The sequence below is a fragment of the Urocitellus parryii genome, chromosome X (assembly GCF_045843805.1).
Source record: "Urocitellus parryii isolate mUroPar1 chromosome X, mUroPar1.hap1, whole genome shotgun sequence".
NCBI lineage: Eukaryota > Metazoa > Chordata > Mammalia > Rodentia > Sciuridae > Urocitellus > Urocitellus parryii.
In genome coordinates, this window is record NC_135547.1 from 37,815,742 (window position 1) to 37,835,057 (window position 19,316).

The 19,316-nt window shown below is 36.8% G+C and overlaps 1 protein-coding gene across 1 annotated transcript; it reads right to left on the minus strand.

The window, feature by feature from the left end:
• Positions 1–3,016: 3,016 nt before the first annotated feature.
• Sertm2 (serine rich and transmembrane domain containing 2) lies at positions 3,017–3,289 on the minus strand. Its single transcript, XM_026396772.1, has one exon. The coding sequence runs from the start codon at positions 3,287–3,289 to the stop codon at positions 3,017–3,019; it is 273 nt and encodes a 90-aa protein (XP_026252557.1).
• Positions 3,290–19,316: the final 16,027 nt, after the last annotated feature.

Below are 19,316 nucleotides of genomic sequence, written 5' to 3' on the forward strand. Positions count from 1 at the left end.
GGGATCTGTAGTGGTCAAACTCAGTTATGAGTACAAAGCTTCAGATTTGGCATTAATGGAAAGGTTAGGCTGAATGAATCCATCTTTACTTGATTATCTTAATATTTGCTAATACATAATACATAAGCCTTTTACAATATACCTTGTTTTATATATCCCATCATTCTGAAACACATGCAATATAAATTTTTAGAAATTGGTTTATGTTAAAACATATCGAGAGAGTTTATTCTTTAAAGAATTCATGTGGTTAGTCTTTGTATTAGATATCTAGACATTTTGTATCTACAAAAATGTCAATTTCATATGGTTCAATATAATAAAAAGTGAAGAATGTTTCTTTTTATTTTAAAACAGTACACCTACTTGTAAATAACCTACCTTTTTTTTACACCAGCTAACATGCAGTTTTGGGACAATGGGGTGGGCAAGGAATTTCGAAGTCAACATTTTGGATAAAAGGATAAATTCAAATTGTGTCTACTGATTATTCTAGCTGATTCTTTGAGCAGTAATATATGTTAATTAATACCTTTGGGGATGCACTATAATTTAATATAAATGGGAATTTTTTCTTTATAGTAAATTTACTATTATGAAAATATTCAGTTTATTTTCCTAAAGATTAAATACCACATGAGACATGATAAGACACATCTGCTTAAATGCATTTCCATTTATGTTATCACATTAAATTGTGGGGGTTATGTTGCTATTTTAGGGTAAGCTGTGCTGTGTGTTTGGTTAATGCTTAGTAAAGATCTGGATCCCATGGGGTAGTTGTGATGAAAGAGAGTGGTTGTTTTCCAGGTGAGAAACCTGATCATAAATTAGGAATCATCATCAAGTCAGTTATTAAGAAGCAGTTTAAATCTCCTGAAATTTGGATCTGACAGGGAATAGACTTGCAGTCTGTGTGTTTTTATCACATTTAGCAACAATGCATTGAGTATCTTGCTATTCACTGTTGCTGAAAGTGAAATTGGTTCCTTCATTTATCCAGCCACTGACTTCTCAACTGTAAAGTGCATTCAAATACTGGAGTGAAGGAAGACTCGTGTCCTTAAGAAGCTCTGGAGTGTATTGCCAGCCTTTGACGTCCACATAAGGCTGCCGAGAGTTAAAATGTTAAATCTTAAATTGAGTCTAGGTATTTAATAAAGGCACAACTTAAACCACCAAGATGTAATAAGAGTCACTTTGCATTTTGGAAAATATAAAGTGAAAAGGGAACTGTATGCCCAAACTAAGTCTTAGCCTACCTGTTAATTTTTTCTGAATGGTACAGAATGCAGCTGCCATTTCTTGACAGTACACAGTTGTAACAGGTGTGGTAGTTAGCCTTGCTGCTAAGTTTAGCTCTGCATGTGGGGATTTCACACTTTGCAGCCCCTTGGAGAGGGGAGCATTGGCAAATGACTGTGTATAAAAGTGGAAAGCACTTGGGGATAACACCACCAAGCTAGATTTAGATCAGAGTAAAAGGGGCCAATCTAAATTGGTTACAGACTATAGAGAGCTACATGTCTAGTGGGGGTAGCATTAACTTCACACCCATTCCCTTTCTCTCTTACCACCAGTTCCCAAGGGAACACCTTGTGAAATTTGATAACTGCCTTTTAGGTGCAAGGGAGGACTGATTTTTTTTTTTTTTTTTTTTTTTTTTTAGCGGGTAGAATCTAATACAGGTGTACTAGTCCTTAGGTGGCAGGAATATGACTTTCTAATTTCTATTTTGTAAACAGTACTCATCTCCTTTGGTTTTCCTTTGGAAAGTTAATTTTAAAAAATCAAATTCTCCACTACTGGCATATTAGGACTGCTTATGAGAATGGGATTTTTGAAACCATATTTCTCCTGTAGATAATAAGTGAAACACTTCATCTTTTGGCAGGAATCAAGAAGAGAGAGCATTTTCTGGGAAAGACAAATGTGACATTTGAGGACATTGATTTCAATAAGGATTTGTTGGAGAGAATTGTTTAGTCCTTCTCTCTCTGTTTTTCTAAAAAGTCTAGTGATGACTAAATAACTCTCTGAAAATTTTTCAGCAAGAAAAACCTGGAACTTAGAAAGCTGGAATAATTTGTACAAAGCCCCAGTTATTTAATGACAGAAAACCAAGATCATTTCACTTATGCTTTAAAGTACAGTTGAGTTTTCTTTGCCAAAGCCGTCTTTAAACAAAGTTCACATTTGTGTGTAACTCAATCCTAGAGTGTGACAGGGAGGGAGCAAAAGACAAAGAAACTGCACGTTTAATATAGGGTTCCTTATTATGAGAACATTTTGCCTTATTTTTCCCTTGATTTTGGGGCAGCTCATCATTCCAGATTTTAGTAATACATCTGCCATTATCTGAATTTTTTAAAGTCCAGTAATAATAATAACACAGATATAGTATGCACATTTTTTTTTCTCTCACTAGGAGAGTTCATTCACAGGAACTTCTTCCTGCAAACTTACTCTTTAAATTCAAACAGTTTCTTTAACTCTCTTCTTCATTTGGGACAAATCTGATTGTCTAAGATGATCAAATCATTGCTCTTTTGGAAAAAGGTTAGTGGTCTCTTTTAAACTCTGACATGGTTTAGCTTTATGTCAGCACAGGTAATTCTTTATGGCTGAAGTGATCAATTAAGACTTGTCCTTTTCTTGGGGCACCCTTTGGGACAATCATACCTTTCAGAGGCAAATTCTCCTTATTTGCTCTTGGAGCTTCCAGCGGTCTTGTGTTTTAACGGCAGTTACATACAAATTTTTGTGGTCTGAGGTTTCTTCGAGGCCCAGGCTCTCTTTAGTAACCATGGAAACCTGCCCTCCTATCCAGCTGCCATTTCCTATATTCCTTCCAGTCTTAAACCTCTTAGATATTCTACAAGCAGAGTCAAAATGAAGAATAACATGAAGAAAACATGAACAGCTTGTTGTTACATAGGAAGTTTCATGTAGAAAAGCAAGCTTTCCTGGACATCAACATACCAGGGTTTACTGAGATCTCATCTTCATCCTGGCTTTAAGGAGTGGGGATTCGACTCTGCATCTCTACATCAGTGAATTGAGGAACACTTTCTGTGCTCTCAGAGGTGATGGGTGAGATGACATGTTTGAGCCGAAGGAGCATGGTAAAGAGCAGGATGAGGAGAATGGCCAGGAGGCTCAAGAACAAGCCCACATACATGTACAGGTTGGAATACTTGTCTGACGTGTTGTCAACCTCTGTTGCCAGAGTGGGAAAATGGGCCCGTCCAGTGAGATTTCCATGGTACTTAAAGTGCACCTCCGTCATCACTAAGGTCTTGAGCCAATACCTGTTTGTATTTTATTTCTATTGCCCTTGAGGCATTCCACAGTCTCTTAGCCTGTCTCTGAATATATTGGTGATGTTCCACCAATTATGCGAACCAATCTTTCTTAGAGAGGAATCAGTACTGCACAAGCCAAAAAACAGTGATGTTCTAATTTGGCAATTGTCACACCCTTAACTTCCTCCCTCCCAAGTAGATTTTTTTTTAATATTTATTTTTTAGTTGTAGTTAAACACCATATCTTTATTTTATTTATTTATTTATTTTTGTGTGGTGCTGAGGATCGAACCCAGGGCCTTGCACTTGCTAGGCAAGTGCTCTATCACTGAGCCAAAATCCCAGCCCCTCCCAAGTACATTTGATCAGAATTTCTTAATTTGAAAAAAATGTAAATAAACTTTATTTATCACACTCCTATTCTTATACTGATTAAAATAAATATGGTAAAGCTGCTTTATAATACTGGTATGGGGGCAAGAATCTCTTAGAGTATTATATCAGACTTTTACTCTGTTTTGGTAGAGGGAGAAAGGGCTCCCTTTTATCTATAGCTCATCTAAATGTGTGGACTAATTATGTGGATTTAATTGGGTTCTTCTTGAAAATTCTTAAAAGATTTTGTAAATTTCTGACTCAGCATTTCTGAGTCTTGTCTTTCTTTCTGAATCTTTCCTGAGGTTGGAGATGGTCAAGTTCCTGCCCAGGTGCACAGATTGAGGATTGTAAGTCTAGAAGGACATGAATTTACTATAGCTTTGTTGACATTCCTCACTGTAGGCTGTAGTGAAAGTGTTGTCAGACCTGGCAATTCTTAGATGGAGAAGGTCTCAGAGATGCTGACAGCAGTAGGTTTAGGCTCAAAAAATTTGGTTCTTAAGATTCTTCCACAGATTTATTTTCCTGAAAAAAAAAAAAAAAGATTTAGGTATCTAAGACAAACAGATGGCAATTTGTTTTGAACTAGAAATGAACTGATACATTGCAAAATGGTGTGCTATAGCAAATTAGTTTAAAAATAATGAGTTTCCATAATTTTGAATGTTTTTTTTCCCTATGCAGAAAATAGCTATTAAAAGGTTAAAGAGCCAGGCACAGTGGTACCAGTGGCTTGGGAAGCTGAGACAGGAGGATCGCAAGTTCAAAGCCAGCCTCAGTAACAGAGAGGTGCTAAGCAACTCAGTGAGACCCTGTCTCTAAATAAAATACAAAATAGGGCTAGGGATGTGGCCCAGTTGTTGAATGTCACTGAGTTCAATCCCCATACCCCCCCCCAAAAAAAAAGTAAGGTTAACGAAAAAATGAGATCACTAAAAGGCAGCTAATAACTAGGGAAGATTAGGAGTTTTTCTCATACTAATTGACCATAAAATTCACCTGAAGTCCTTATTAACATATAGGCCTTGAATCCAACTTAGATTTCTACATAACAATCATCACAGTAGATGAAGTGGCACCCCCTTTCTCCACAGAAAAGTCTTAACTGGGCTTCTCCAGAAATCTTCACCATGGCTGATTTTAGGACTGTCGGCAAAAGAGTCTCTGCAAAAGAGTCCAATGTAGATAAACTTCCTATCTTCATGTTGCCCTGTTTACTTGGCCACTGGCCAGGAAGTTTCCAGCACTCCAGGTGCTGGACACCCCCTTACTAATTTTTCACAAACGTATTCAGTATAGTACTTTGAAGAAATGTGCAAACAAGGCCTTTGGCCTTGAGCTGGGCTTCACAGAGATGTCTATATTTTTAAGATAAGTTACAAATGGGCTCCATGGTAACAGCTGGCAGGGGGAGGAAAGAAAAGAGAGAAGCTCTCCGCTTCTCAGGTGTTGTCCTTGAAGGGTAAACATGCCCAGAACAGTGAAAGAAAAAGCTGCTTTTATGTGAACTTCTGCAGACTGTGAACTTCTGAGCCCCTCCCCTTACACGCTGGGTATAAAATACTGAAACTACCTGAACTTGGGGTTCAGGAGATTAATTGATTACAGCAAAAGCTGTGCCCTCTGAACCTGGATGCAGCCAAATAAAACTGTTTCCTGCTATATTTGGTGCCTTGCCTCGTTTGTCCCTACAACATAGGAACCTGGGCACCACTTAGAGATCTTGACTGTATTGATCTGGGTTGAGGCCCAAGCATTAATTTTTGTTTTAGTTTTTATTTATTTTTTCAGTATATGGGTGCTCTACCACTGTGCTACATCCGCAGCTCTTTTTATTTTGGGACAGGTTTTCACTGAGTTGCAGTGGTTGGCCTCCAATTTGTAATACTCCTGCTTTGGCCTCCTATGTAGCTGGGATTACAGGCACACATCACCATTCCAGGCAGATTGTTAATTTTAAAAATCTCCCCAAGTAACTTTAACTTATAACCAGGACTGGGAATGACAGATCTATCTTAATCAGAAAAGCCTACCATTGAAACATAGAAAACCTAAATTTAAGGATTCATTTTTCAATGTCCAGGTTCTAGTGCCAATTGTCACCTTAATGAATCATGGAATATTCAGGAATGCAGGCTTCTCCTTTTTTGTTCTCATTTATGTCTATGGGGTGAGATTACACATTTTTTTCCCAGCATTCGTAGACCACAAAGAATTGACAGAACATGTCTATTCTTAGCAAATAAATGCATCCTTCATTATTAGCCAAAACAGAACCTTGTCATTTTTGGCAAAAACCTTCCAGTGTGTAAATAAGGTCAACTATTGACTGTTGAAGTTTCTCAAAATTATTTAGTTTGCCATTCCAAACATTAATATTAAATATGGGTGACTAAAATAAACAATATAAACAACCATCACCTGTCACACTTATATGTGCAATAGTAGCAGATTGCTGACAGTGTAGCCTAGTTCTGTCTCTTGTTAACATAGCCAAGGAGAGTTAGTAGAAATAGCTCCAACAATCACATTATTCTTCCTATCATCTTCAATTTTGCCCTTTCACCTAGGAGTGCTCAGCTTTAAATTTATATTTCCTAGCCAACATTACCTATATCTTTGGCAATCTGTATCTTAGTCTACTAACTTATTGTCCCTACTTCCCACTCAGAGCCATGTGGTTCACAAGAAACAAAAGCAAAGACAGAGGGTCTCTTTCTCCAATCTTGGGAGCAATGATCTAAGAAACATTTTTGCCATACTTAAAGGTACATCTATTTTGATTTCTGGTTATTTGGGATCAAGGCCCAGGAACATGCATTTTAAACTCAACTTTTTCTGGTGATTCTTTGAGCGCTGCCCCGTGAGGGCTAACTATTGTTTTATTTATTTTTTTCTCTAAACAGTCCATATAAAGAATATAGTTAATTTCTTTTATTGATTGTAAATCCTCCTTTTAAATAGTAATTAAAATAGTGTCATATGTTGAATTGTATCATGCAAGATATGCTGATGTCCTTTACCCTCAGTATCTGTGAATGTGACCTTATTTGGAAATAAGGTCTTTGCAGATGTAATCGAGTTAAAATGAGGACATTAAATTGGCCCTAATCCAACGACTATTGTCTTTATAAGAAGAGAAGATAGTCACACAGGAAGAAAGAAACAGAGATGGACTGCTGCATCTGTGGGTCGAGAAATGCCAAGGACTGCCAACAAACACCAGAGGCTAGAAGGGGCAAGGAAGGATTCTACCCTGCAGATCCAGAGTTTGTGTGGCCCAGTTGATACCTTGATTTCAGACTTCTAGCCTCCAGACCTGAGAGAATAAATTTGTTGTTTCAAGCCACCTAATTTATGTAACTTTGTTATGGCAGCTCTAGGAAACGAATACACAGAATAATCACTTGAGGCCCTAGGGTTTTGAAACTTTGGAGGCAAGGTTTCTTAGTGTGGTCCCAGGGAAGTCCTTTCATCAGAATAATGCACCCTGAAGGGTGTCTATTTAATGTAGATTCCCAGGCTCTGTCCTTTGCTTCCTAGGTCTGAATCTCTGGGGATAGGACCCTGGAATCTTTGCTTGTAACAAGTCATCCACTTAAGGTTTCTAAGTACACTCTTCAGGGAATGTTTTTTTAGTCCTTGTTGTACTTCAGTATTGCTTACTAAGCTTTTGGAAAATATATATACCAGAAATTCTGATTCATTAGGTCTGTGTGAGGTATGATCATCTGTATTACTTAAAAGCTCTACAGTTGATTTTGATAGGCAGCTAAGGCTGAGAAGTATCACTTTAAAACAAAGCACTTCAAATTCAGGACTCTGACAGTCCCAAGCAGTTCACACAGAGGCATCCTTTGATCTCAGCTGCCCCCTAGGTATTAAAAATGTTGCATATATAGATGGTCTATCCGAATTGTTTTATTTCTCACCAGCTCTTCTCCCTGCAGCTCCTTTCCTAAAGAATGGTTCTAGCCCAAGCCAGACGTGGTGGCACATCTGTGTAATCACAGAGGTGTAATCCCAGGGGCTCAGAGCTGAGGCAGGAGGATCACAAGTTCAAAGCCAGCCTCAGCAATTTAGAGAGGCCCTGTCTCTAAATAAAAAATAAAGGGCTAGGGTTGTGGCTCAGTTACAGAGCACTTGCCTCCCACATATGAGGCACTGGGTTCTATCCTCAGCACCACATAAAAATAAACAAAGATATTGTATCCATGTATAACTAAAAATAAATTAAAAGGGCTGGGGATGTTGCTCAGTGGTTAAGCAACCCCGGGGTTCAATCCTCAGTACCAAAACAAAACAAAAAAAGAATGGTACTAGCCCAGAAAACTCCATGGATTTTTTTTTTTTGGTGTGTGTGTGTGTGTGTGTGTGTGTGTGTGTGTGTGGTCCTGGGGATTGAACCCAGGGCCTTGTACATGCAAGGCAAGCATTCTACCTACTGAGCTATATCACCAGCCCACTCGATGGATATTTTTCACCTCTATATCTCATAAGTTACTCATTTACCTGCCTCCCAGAAGAGAAGTGGAAGGAGAAAGAAACACTGGCAATGTAAGCCAGCTGGGAAAGTCCCCTGTTGTATTATAGTATCCTTTTATTCCCCCTTGGATCTCAAATACACAGAATTGGATAAGCCATACTCCTTGACTTGCAAAACATTGTCATCATTGGTAAATTCAGGTCCTCTTTTATTTGTTTACTTAATATAATGAACACCCATAGACAAACACCTGTGAACAAACACCTACCAAATTTAAGAGTGAGAATGTCACAACTGACATACCTGCATATGCTCCCCCCATCTTGACCTCTTACCTTTCTCTCCAGAAGTGCCAAATACAGTGAATTTAATTAATCATTACTTTCCTTTTATTTATATATTCACATACACCCCATGCCTAAATGATAGTTTTATTTGTTTTAAAAGTTATGTTTATTTTTCAAAAAAGTATATCTGTGAGTATTATTCAACTTGTTCATTTTACTCTACATGCTATTACTATACTATTTATGACTATTCTAGTAGGATGAAAAAGGAATAAAGTTTTGGAAGCCCTTTGAGTCTCCTTATTGCCTTTGGACTTTATTCCACTTTATTCTCCTTAGCTTTTCGTTCAAGGCTGTCAATGCCTAGGCTGACCTTAAACTTAATTCCTTCCATTATCCTCCTTTCTAGTCAAACTATAGTAGTTGTTCTTTTTTTAAAATTGGTTCTTCTTATATACATGAAAGTAGAACCCATTTTGATATAATTATACAAGCATGGAATATATCTATTATAATTAGGACCCCATTCTTGTACATGATGGTGAGATTCAGTCTGGTGTAATGCTATATGTACATAGGAAAGTTAGGTCAAATTCATTCCACTGTCTTTCTTTTTCCTATACCCCTCCCTTCCCTTCATTCTCATTTGTCTAATCTACTGAAGTTCTGTTCTCCCCCTACCCCCATTGTAGGTTAGCTTTTGTTTGTTTTTTTTTTTTTTTTGGAGGGGGGATTGGCTTATTTCACTTAGCGTGATAGTCTCAAGATGCATAAACTTACTAGAAAATGTCATAAATTTATTCTTCTTAATGGTTGAGTAAAATTCCATTGTATATATATACCACAGTTTCTTTATCCATTCTTCTGTTGAAAGGCACATATGTTGACTCCATAGCTTAGCTCTTGTGAATTGTGCTGCTATAAATATTGATGTGGATGTGTAACTGTAGAATCCTAATCTTAAATCCTTTGGATATAAGCCCACATACTTCCCTGCTTCTAGGTTTTTGGTTCAAAAGTTCCTTCCATATTCACATATATTTGCATAAGGAAATGGTACCATTCTTTAGGGTTCAGTCCATGAAGCTGACCTTGATTTTCCACCCCAGTCTTAATTCCTATAATGTCTTGTATCTCTCTTAGAGAAATAACTCTTTCCCAATATTGTAGATATCCATCAGATGCATTTCCCCCTAAATACTAACTTATAAACTGCTTGAGGAAATCTTTTAACATTCCATGCCCTACATAGCTGTGCTCACAGTAGCCACTTAATAATAACAGAATAAATACATGAATATGATTGAATAAATGCACTTACCACCAATAACTAGAAAAAGAACAATCTTCTTTTATCTCTGATTTGGTTTCTAATAGAATCAGACCTTACTATCTGTGGGGCATGGTTCTAGAACCTCTAGATACCAAATTCTTAATGATGCTCAAATTCCTAATAAAAAATGGCATAATATTTGCATATAATTTATGCACATCTTCTTGTTTGCTTTAAGTCATCTTTAGATTACTTATAATATTTAATGCAATGTAAGTGCTATCTAAATATGTTATTATACTTACTGTTTATCATCACCAAACAAAAGTCTGTACATAATCAGTAAAGATGTAGTTTGTTTTCAAAAATTTTTCCTTCCTTTCTTTTTTGGTAATAGTGGGACTTGAACCTAGGGACTCACACATCCTAGGTGAGCACTCTGCCACTGAGCTACATCCCCAGCCTTTGTTACCTAGAAATGTGTCAGCTAGTTGCTGAGGCTGTCTTGAACTCCTCTTGCCTCAGTCTCCCTAGCTGCTAGGATTACGAATATCTACCATCATGCTAGGCTTTCTTCAAATATTTTTTTAAAACTTTTTTTTGTTGTTGTTGTAGGTGGATACAATACCTTTTTAATTTTTATTTAATTTATTTTTTATATAGTGCTGAGGATCAAAACCAGTGCTTTATGCATGCTAGGCAAGCACTCCACCACTGAGCCACAACCCCAGCCCCTTTCTTCAAATATTTTTGGTCTGCAGTTGGTTGAATCTATGGTTGATTGAATCTGCAGTTGCAGAACTCTTGGGTATGAAAGACTGACTGTATAACTCAGAGAAGAGCCTGGATTTCCCTTTCCCTTTTATTCTCCTCCTTTACTCCCCAGTCTCTTATTGTGTAAAGGAGAATAAATCCCAGATTGTAGTACAGAATTAAGGAATATTAAAAACTTTGCTTTTGATTTGCTATTTCAGTTACACATTTTTAGAAGAAAATTACAGGAGTTGGGTTAAATTTTATATTTAAGTTTTAGAAAGTCTAATTGTGTCTAATAGATGATTTTATAATGATTTCTAGTACATTTCTTGTCTCTTACACAATCAACCCTGAATTTTCCTTAGGTCCGAATATTTGTTAAATATTTATTAGAATTAAATGAATCTTGGAGAGGTTTAGACAACAGTAATCTCACCTACAGTTGTCAATTTCTTTAAATGTTTCCTCTGAGGGTTGAGAAAACTAGTCACATAATTTCTCAAAACCTTTGTAGTTTGCAGGACACCAAACACCCTATTTAATTCAGACAAGTCTAATCTCAATAAGGACTAAGTCCTTAATATATTTAAGGACTTTGAAATGAATGGATGAAAAGTCAGGTATTGGAGAATTCTCTTTTTTTTAATTCTGGTTCTGGATCTATTAGAACTTCTTACAAAAGCTTTCTAAACAGGATTGTCATGGCTTTCTTTGCTAATTAATTAATGAATTTCACAGATACTATGAATGCTCCATTAAAACCTCTGCACCATTTAGAAAAAAAACCTCTATAATTTCAAAGGGAACAATAATTTGCTAGGCACATTGGCGCATGACTGTAATCCTAGCAGTTCGGGAGGTTGAGGCAGGAGGGCCACAAGTTCAAAGCCAGCCACAGCAATTTAGCAAGACTCTGTCTCAAAATAAGAAATAAGGGGCTTTGGATGTGGCTTAATGTTTAAGTATCCCTGGGTTCAATCCCTGGCACAAAAAAGGAAAAAAAAATTATATTCATTCTGAGGAATGGAATTATTGTAGGAAGAACTTTATAGAATCAGTTTAGTATCCTGCAGTCTTTTCTGAAAAGCCCATAAATAAAAACTCATTTTCCAGTCTTTGTAAAAGTGATTGAAAACTGTTGAGGGATAAGGAGAGTGAGGAATGGGGAATTAGGAAAAGAAAGGATAGGAGAAAAGGAAGGAAGAAAAGGGAGAGGAGGGAAGGAAAGAAATGTGAAAGGTGAGAAAAGAGAATGAAGGATGTGGGAGGAAATGAGTGATTATGGGGGAGAAAAGTAAGGGAACCAAAAAAGAATTGGGGAAGAAGGGAGGAAGAAAAGAAAGTGGAGAGAAGTGTCTAGTGTTCAACATTAACCTGAATATCTGGTTTACTTTACTTCTAATGTAAATAAAAATACCCTTGAATGAAGTGAATGTGAATAAGAATAGTGAAAGGTCAGCAATCAGAAGTGATGGGCCCCAATTGAGGTCTTGTTCCAATGAAGAAACCACACCAAGAGGTTAACTCTTAGAAATATTAATGGCACCATCAAGGCTTATTTCAAATGTAAAAGACCTTGAGGCTCCACCCATGGGAACTCCTTTGGCCAGCTCCTTTGTCCCAGAAGGTTAGGGGAGGGGAGGGATGAGGGGGTGATAGGTGGAGGTAAACCCAGTGGGAGTTATAGGAAGGATTAAAACTCAGGCTAAAGGATACAGCTGATACTTTTTCAATGCCTGTTTAACATAGATTTTGGTCCATGCTCTACCCAGAATCATATATAAACACCTAAGTTGGCACACCAACAGGGGATTTTCTGCTACCTGGCCCCCTCCCACGTGGCAGGAGTTCTATCTCTTCTCATGTAAATAAATCCTATACCATTTACTCTTCCCTTCTGCTATAGTCTGTGTATTTTACTCTTCAAATTTGTGAGACAAAAAACCCAGAAAGAAATTGGTGACATAGGGAATTTAGTCTCATCTCAAAACTCCAGTTTCAAATGCACCCTTAATTTTCTGTTTGCATGTTTCATCATTAACTTGGTAAATAAAACATCTGGTAACAAAAAGCTTCTTGTATTTTTAGTATGAACACTTAAATGCCAAGTCCTCAGTGATGTTTGATGTTAGCATAATATATATAACCTCACGGAAACAAAATAAAATACACTCATAGATCATGAATTTTGCTCATTTATATGACAAGAGAGTATGTGGATCTTTCTTCATCTATCAAGTCCAAGAGGGATTCCTCTGGTGAAACTCATTTCTTTCATTTTTTAAATCTTTATTTGTTCTTTTTAGATATGCATGACAGTAGAGTGTATTTTAACATATTATACGTACATGGAGCATAACTTATTCAATTAGTAACAAAGTTCTGCATGGCTTCCAAAATCAGACTGACATTTATTCAACAAATCTTTATTGAGTGTCTGCCAAGTTGTAGACACTGAGCTCAGTGTAAGGGATATAGAAATAATGTGCCCTTAACCCAGTTTTGGTCCTTGAGGTGCTCCTAGTAGTTATTTTCATTTTTTTATTGATAATGTGCTGAAAACAACCCACTGGTCATTTTACACATTCTGTGTGACTCCTGCCTGTATAATTCCAGAGCTGAAATCCCATCAAACAGCTAAGAAAAATGATCCGTGGAACAATTCAGAAAAGAAAATCAAAAATATCAGTTGAAACAGCTTTCAAGAGTTAACACATTCTGTTTGTATGTATCTGCCCAGAGAGGAAGAAAAAACTAAGGGAGGTTGGAACTGTTAGAGTATCCAGTTTCATATCAGCCTATGAAAAAGCAATTTCAGCAGCAAGTGCTCCTTCAATGGCTGGAGCCATTAAGTAATAAGCTTGCACAAGTGGGAGTTGCTGTATCTTCTCCTACAGATGGTGCCTATTTGTCACACCTGCCGATAAATAAAATAATGTCGCTCACTTCACTATGAATAGCATCATTATATTTTCAAATCTCTCTTACCTTTCCTGGCTCACAGTACGATTGGGGCTGGCCATTTAGGTATCCCTTCTGAAGCTTGCACCAACAGGCAACTTGTTCAGGAACATCTCTGGAGTATCTGGAAAATAGAATGAAAAAAAAAAAAAAAACAAACCCTTGTTTTGCCAAAGAAACAGGACTATGTTCATGCAAAGTATGCTTTCTCTTTCATCTTCCTCAAGAGTCAGCCCTTTTCAGAAAAAAAACAGAAAAGCACCTTCTATTAGTTACTTAAAATGCCAGTTACCACTTACAGCTTCAGAGTGCAGTTTTAGATGCCTGTTTCTTGTAAGCTCCAAAGAGCAAAGAGAAATCTGTTTGGATGTATATGTGCCGACTGGAACACTTGAATGGAAGCAGCCTGGATTAGTTAAGTCCCCAGTTCCTCCTTTGCAGGCAACAGTTTAGAGTATGCAGGAAAGGTAGCGATCCAGCTCCTCTCTGCCTTAGCGGTGTAGAGCCCCAGAGAGAAGGAGGAGATAAGACAGAAGCCAGAAAGCAAAGTTTGTGTAAGCCTTCCACTTTAACCCCTTCAAGGCTTCTTCATGAATCTGTAAGATCAGCTAAGGCACTCTTTCTTCATAAAAACTGCTTTATATGTCATTGAAAAGGCTCAAATCTCTTGCTCAATCTATAAGATTTTTCATTTTAGGTCTTACAGCATTATATGTTTACAATTGAAGCCAAACATGCCAGCATATGATGATATTTAAATAAGTTCAACTTTCCAAACAGAATGTATGCCTTTGTTTGTGTTTCTAGCTTTGGAAAACTTTTTTTAGGCACCAAGGTAATACACTTAATTTTTTTAAAAAAATACTTATCTCTTTTAGCTGTACACATTACCTTTGTTTTTATTTATTTATTTATTATGATATGCTAAGGATTGAACTCAGGGCCTCACATGCACTAGGCAAGTGCTCTACCACTGAGCCACAACCCCAGCCCTTAATACACTTAATTTGAATGTTTTGTAGAAATTTAACCTCAGCCCGGATTTCTGGTTGAGGGTAGAACATATAAGAATATATAAGTTTTGAAGAAAACTTATATGTTCAATTAGAAATGTGTCCATCTGTAGTTTAAATGCCCTTACCATCTTTTACATAGTAAGAAGGAGATTAACATTTCTTGAGTGCCTACTCAGTATAAAGCATTTAGCACAAAGAACATCATTTAATGCTCACAGTAATGTTGTGTCTTGGGTATTATGACCCTCATTTTATAAATGGGGAACTGAGGTTTAGAGAGAAAGCCTGTCATGAAGTTTACTAAGCCTAGAGACAGGATTTGAAAACAAGGCACAATGATCCCAAGGTCTGTGTTCTGTTCTCTATAGCAGTGCTTTTTATTTACTTATTTATTTTTTTAAAACTCTTTTTAAAATATTTTATTTTTTAGATGTAGATGGGCATAACATAATGCCTTTATTTTTATGTGGTGCTGAGGATCGAACCCGGGTCCTGGCCATGCTAGGTGAGAGCTCTACTGCTGAGCCACAATCCCAGCCTTATAGCAGTGCTTTTTAAAAAAAATACTTTTAAAATTGTCAGTGGACCTTTACTTTATTAATTTATTTACATGCAGTGCTGAGAATCGATCCCAGTGCCTCACACATGCTAGGTAAAGGCTCTACCACAGAGCTACAATCCAAGCGCCCATACATCAGTGATTTTTAACCTCTATGCATCTTAGACTTCTTTGAGAGCCAAATGACAGCTAAGGACTGCCTCTCCCTCAATTCTGTGCTCCATGGCCTCCAAGTTACAAACAGCTAAATGTCCCCATGTCACTTCTCCAGTATCATTCAATCATTAGAGGATCATTCATCCAACAATACCTGGTCCTCAACAATTTTTAATACAATAACTATAGTAGGAATGGTATTAGTGTCTTGCCAATCTTTAAGAATTAAGCAGTGGCCTGGGGTTGTAGTTCATTGGTAGAGCACTTGCCTGGCACTTGTGAGACACTGGATTTGATCCTCAGCACCACATGTATTAATTTAAAATATATTAATTAAAAAATAAAGGTATTGTGCCCATCTACAACTAAAAATTTTTTAAAGGATTAATGCAGTGATTATCCCTTTGTTTCTACATTCTTAATAACTCTTGCAGTTTTGTCTCTTGTATTTCCCTCATTCCAGTGGTTACATGGGTTGAGGTGCTCCTTGAAATCTGTAATGCCTTATTAGTACCATCTGTTATCTGTTTCTCAAGTTGGAGGAGTATTGTCAAAATTCATGAATGTAAAGTATAAACCCACTATATTTTCCTTGAGGAATGATTTTACTTGAATATTGGGATAGGGAGAATATGGGTCATTTAAGAGATAATTTCAAACATACTTTATATGACAATAAACATAGATGAATTGAATGTAAATTTGCGTGCATTTTTATGATTAAGCATGAAAGTTCAGAGAGATTTTTCACTTGTGGTGGGGTCTTTTGGGGCTACTCAGACTTTCCCAAGGATACATATTCACTCTCCTCTGCCATTTGGAGTATTTTGGTGGAAACTTTCCAAGATCATGGAGTAGCAGAAAGATCAGGGACTTTGAAGTTATATAGCCTCAGATTTAATCTACATTTTCTGAATTATCTTTAGAAAATCAGTTAATTTCTTTGTGACTCAGTTTGTTCATTCATAAAATAGGAAATTATAAAGGAAAGTTTATATGAGAAAATATGTCTAAAGCACATATTATGGATGCTTAGTAAATATTGTCTCAAATTGGTACATGCCAAAAGAGGATGAGCTTAACATGAATCTAACTGGAGGTTTCATCAGGGGTAGTTTTCTTACCTAATTAGAAAAAAGATAAGAGTTATGTTAATAATATTTAATTTCAAGTTTCCAGGAAAGCATAATGGATGCCCTATAATAGATAAGAAATTCCAAAACTAGGTTATCATATACCAAATTTACAAGGGAAATGATCCAGAACAGTTTCCAAGAAATAAAAAAAAAATATCATGGAGGGGTGTCAGAAGAGAAATTTGTAAAAACCTTTCTTTGCAGAGAGCTGGTGCCAGGCTAAGACTCCACTCTACCTTCCAAAGGAGTGATGGGTTTGGGGGACAGTACCTCCTTCACTTCAAGCCTAGTGAGAATGTATTTCACAAGACCTTGATATTTTTCCCCTGCAGTAGAGAGGTGGAGGATTGGAGTTTTACTCTATTCTGAGAAAGCAAATATGACCCTTGGCAGGAGGACAAGGTTGATTGTGTTGGGATTCCTCTGCATTCCCACTATTTGGGCAAAACAGTTCTGGGAATCAAATGGGGGCCACTTAAGAAAGACAGCTAGGGTAGGTTCATTCTGGACCTTATCTAATAAAGCCACTGAGGGGGATGGAAGGATCCCAGTAACAGGAAGATACAGATAACCACTGAATTCCTAGGGGCCAGAAGAAGGAATTACCAACTTAAATAGAAATGTGTCAATCTAGGTCATTCAGATCGCAGAAGAGGGATTCTCAGTAAGACTCAGAGAGTAGGAGGCCATTCCACTAAGGAAAAAAAATTACCTATTTCCTTAACCTCCTATTCCCTGTTTCTGCTTCTATACTCTTGAAAATACACATAGGAGCTGGCAAGTGTGACATAAAAATGAAAACCTATCACTCCTTCTCCACAATCTATAGGCCTTAGCATAAGGAAGGAGAGGGGACTTATTTTTGAGTGAAGACTAAAAAGTTTGATTGATTTCTTCGACTAAATACCTACTGATTACTGAATCAGTATTTTTTTAATCTCTTAGAGTGACCTTAGAATGGTTTATTCAGAAAGACATGAATAGAAATTTCTGTGACGTGAACAAGTTTTTATCATGGGTCAGGGAAAGCTTACCCAAGTGGAGAACATTTTATTTGGACATTGGCAGACAATAATAAATTATACTTAAAAAAATACTGATTGTACTTACTAATTCATTCTTTCATTAAACAAGCATCAGAGTGTATATTATGTGCCAGCCATTGTGCTAGTGAGAAGCACAGACCTGGTTAATAACATACAGTGAAATGAAAGGCGTTTTCGCTCTCAATTTGCTTATGGTCCATGGCAGGGTTCATCAAATATTTTTCTATAAAGGGCCAGATAGTGGAGCTGGGGCTATGGCTCAGTGGTAGAGCACTTGCCTTGCACATTTGGGGCTCTGGGTTTGATCCTTAGCACCTCAAAAAAATAAAAATAAATAAGATAAAATTATTGTGTCCACCTACAACTAAAAAAGAAAAAAGGACCAGATAGTAAATATTTTGAGATATGTGGGACACATATGAACTATATATTCTTCTTTTTAAAACTAACCCTTTAAAATGTAAAAAAAAGTAATTTTATCTTGAGAGTGGTATAAACAGAGGCCATAAGGTCGGATTTTGCCAGTGGGTCCTAGTTTGCTGATTCGTAAATTATGGAAGAAACACAATTTTAAAAACCACCAGTTACCATATATTTACTATGATTAAAGATATGTTTAGGACATTTGGGGAGGATACACAAAAGAGCATTATCTGACTAGGAAAACAAGGCTTCTAGGAAGATGCTATGTGGATTTGAGACCTGAGGGATAAGTAGGAGTTAAGCATTAAAGGAAGTGGGTGGTATTCAAGGCAGAGGGAGTGGCCTAAACAGAGACACCACAGCTTGAGATAACTTGGTTCACTTTGGAAACTACAGAAGGAAGAAACCAAACCTTAGAGAGGTTAAGTAGTTTGTTCAAGGTCATACAGCTAGAAAACTGTGGAACATAGACTCTTAATCCAGGTGTATGTGACTCCCAAACCACTAGAACATATTCTTGTCCTAGCATTAAAGCTATGTCTAAGATTCATTGCTAGTATTAGCAACTCAGCAACTGTTTGGTTCACTTTTGATTTCCTTGGGGGGTGAAATTTCTAAAAGGACTCGTGGAATTTAAAAGTAAGACCGTGAATCCATAATTTTGGGTTGGATTAATTAGATCTCTAGTTCTTCCTTTTAAAAACAGCCCTTTCCCCCCAATAAAACTTAACACAAATTGCTTGAATTCAAGGATATTGCTTATTTCTTCTTTGTACACGTTTTTTTTTTTCCCTTTGTTTTTTGGATAGCTAAGGTCTAGCACCACTATATTGTAATTTCTTACATTGTTATTGATTTAGATACTTAGAAGGTATGGCAACTTCTGGCTTGGACTACATATGATGATTGGTCCAAATACTGTCTTCATCTTATCAATCACATTGATAAACTTAGGCAAGTGAGTTTACTCAGCAAACATTAAATCTGTCAATTTTATAATTGATTGCTTATTGGGTTTTCATTGAGGTAGCATTAAATTAGCCATGTAACAACTACTCTATAAAAACATGCACTTTAATGTCTGCCATGTACTCATGGAGTCAGCAAGAAAAGAGGTTGAAATGAGGAAGAGGGAATGGCCTTCCACTGGTTATTAACCAGGTCTGTGCTTCTCACTAAGGAAATTCTTTCAAAAATGAAAAGAGGCTGGGGTTGTGCCTCAGCGGTAGAGTGCTCGCCTAACATGTGTGAGGCGCTGGATTGGATCCTCAGTACCACATAAAAATAAATAAATAAAATAATGGTATTGTGTTCAACTACAACTAAAAAAATAAAAATTAAAAAATGTAGAATCTTGGTCTGATCCTAGTCCTTCTGTATGACTGAGGCCTGAGAATATGAACTTTTATTTTCCTTGTGTCTTCTTCATCATTTATTGTATTAAAACACAACATGTTCTTTTCTTAACTTTTTTCTTTTTAAAAAAATTTCATTTGTTCTTTTTAGAAATATATGACTGTAGAGTGTATTTTGA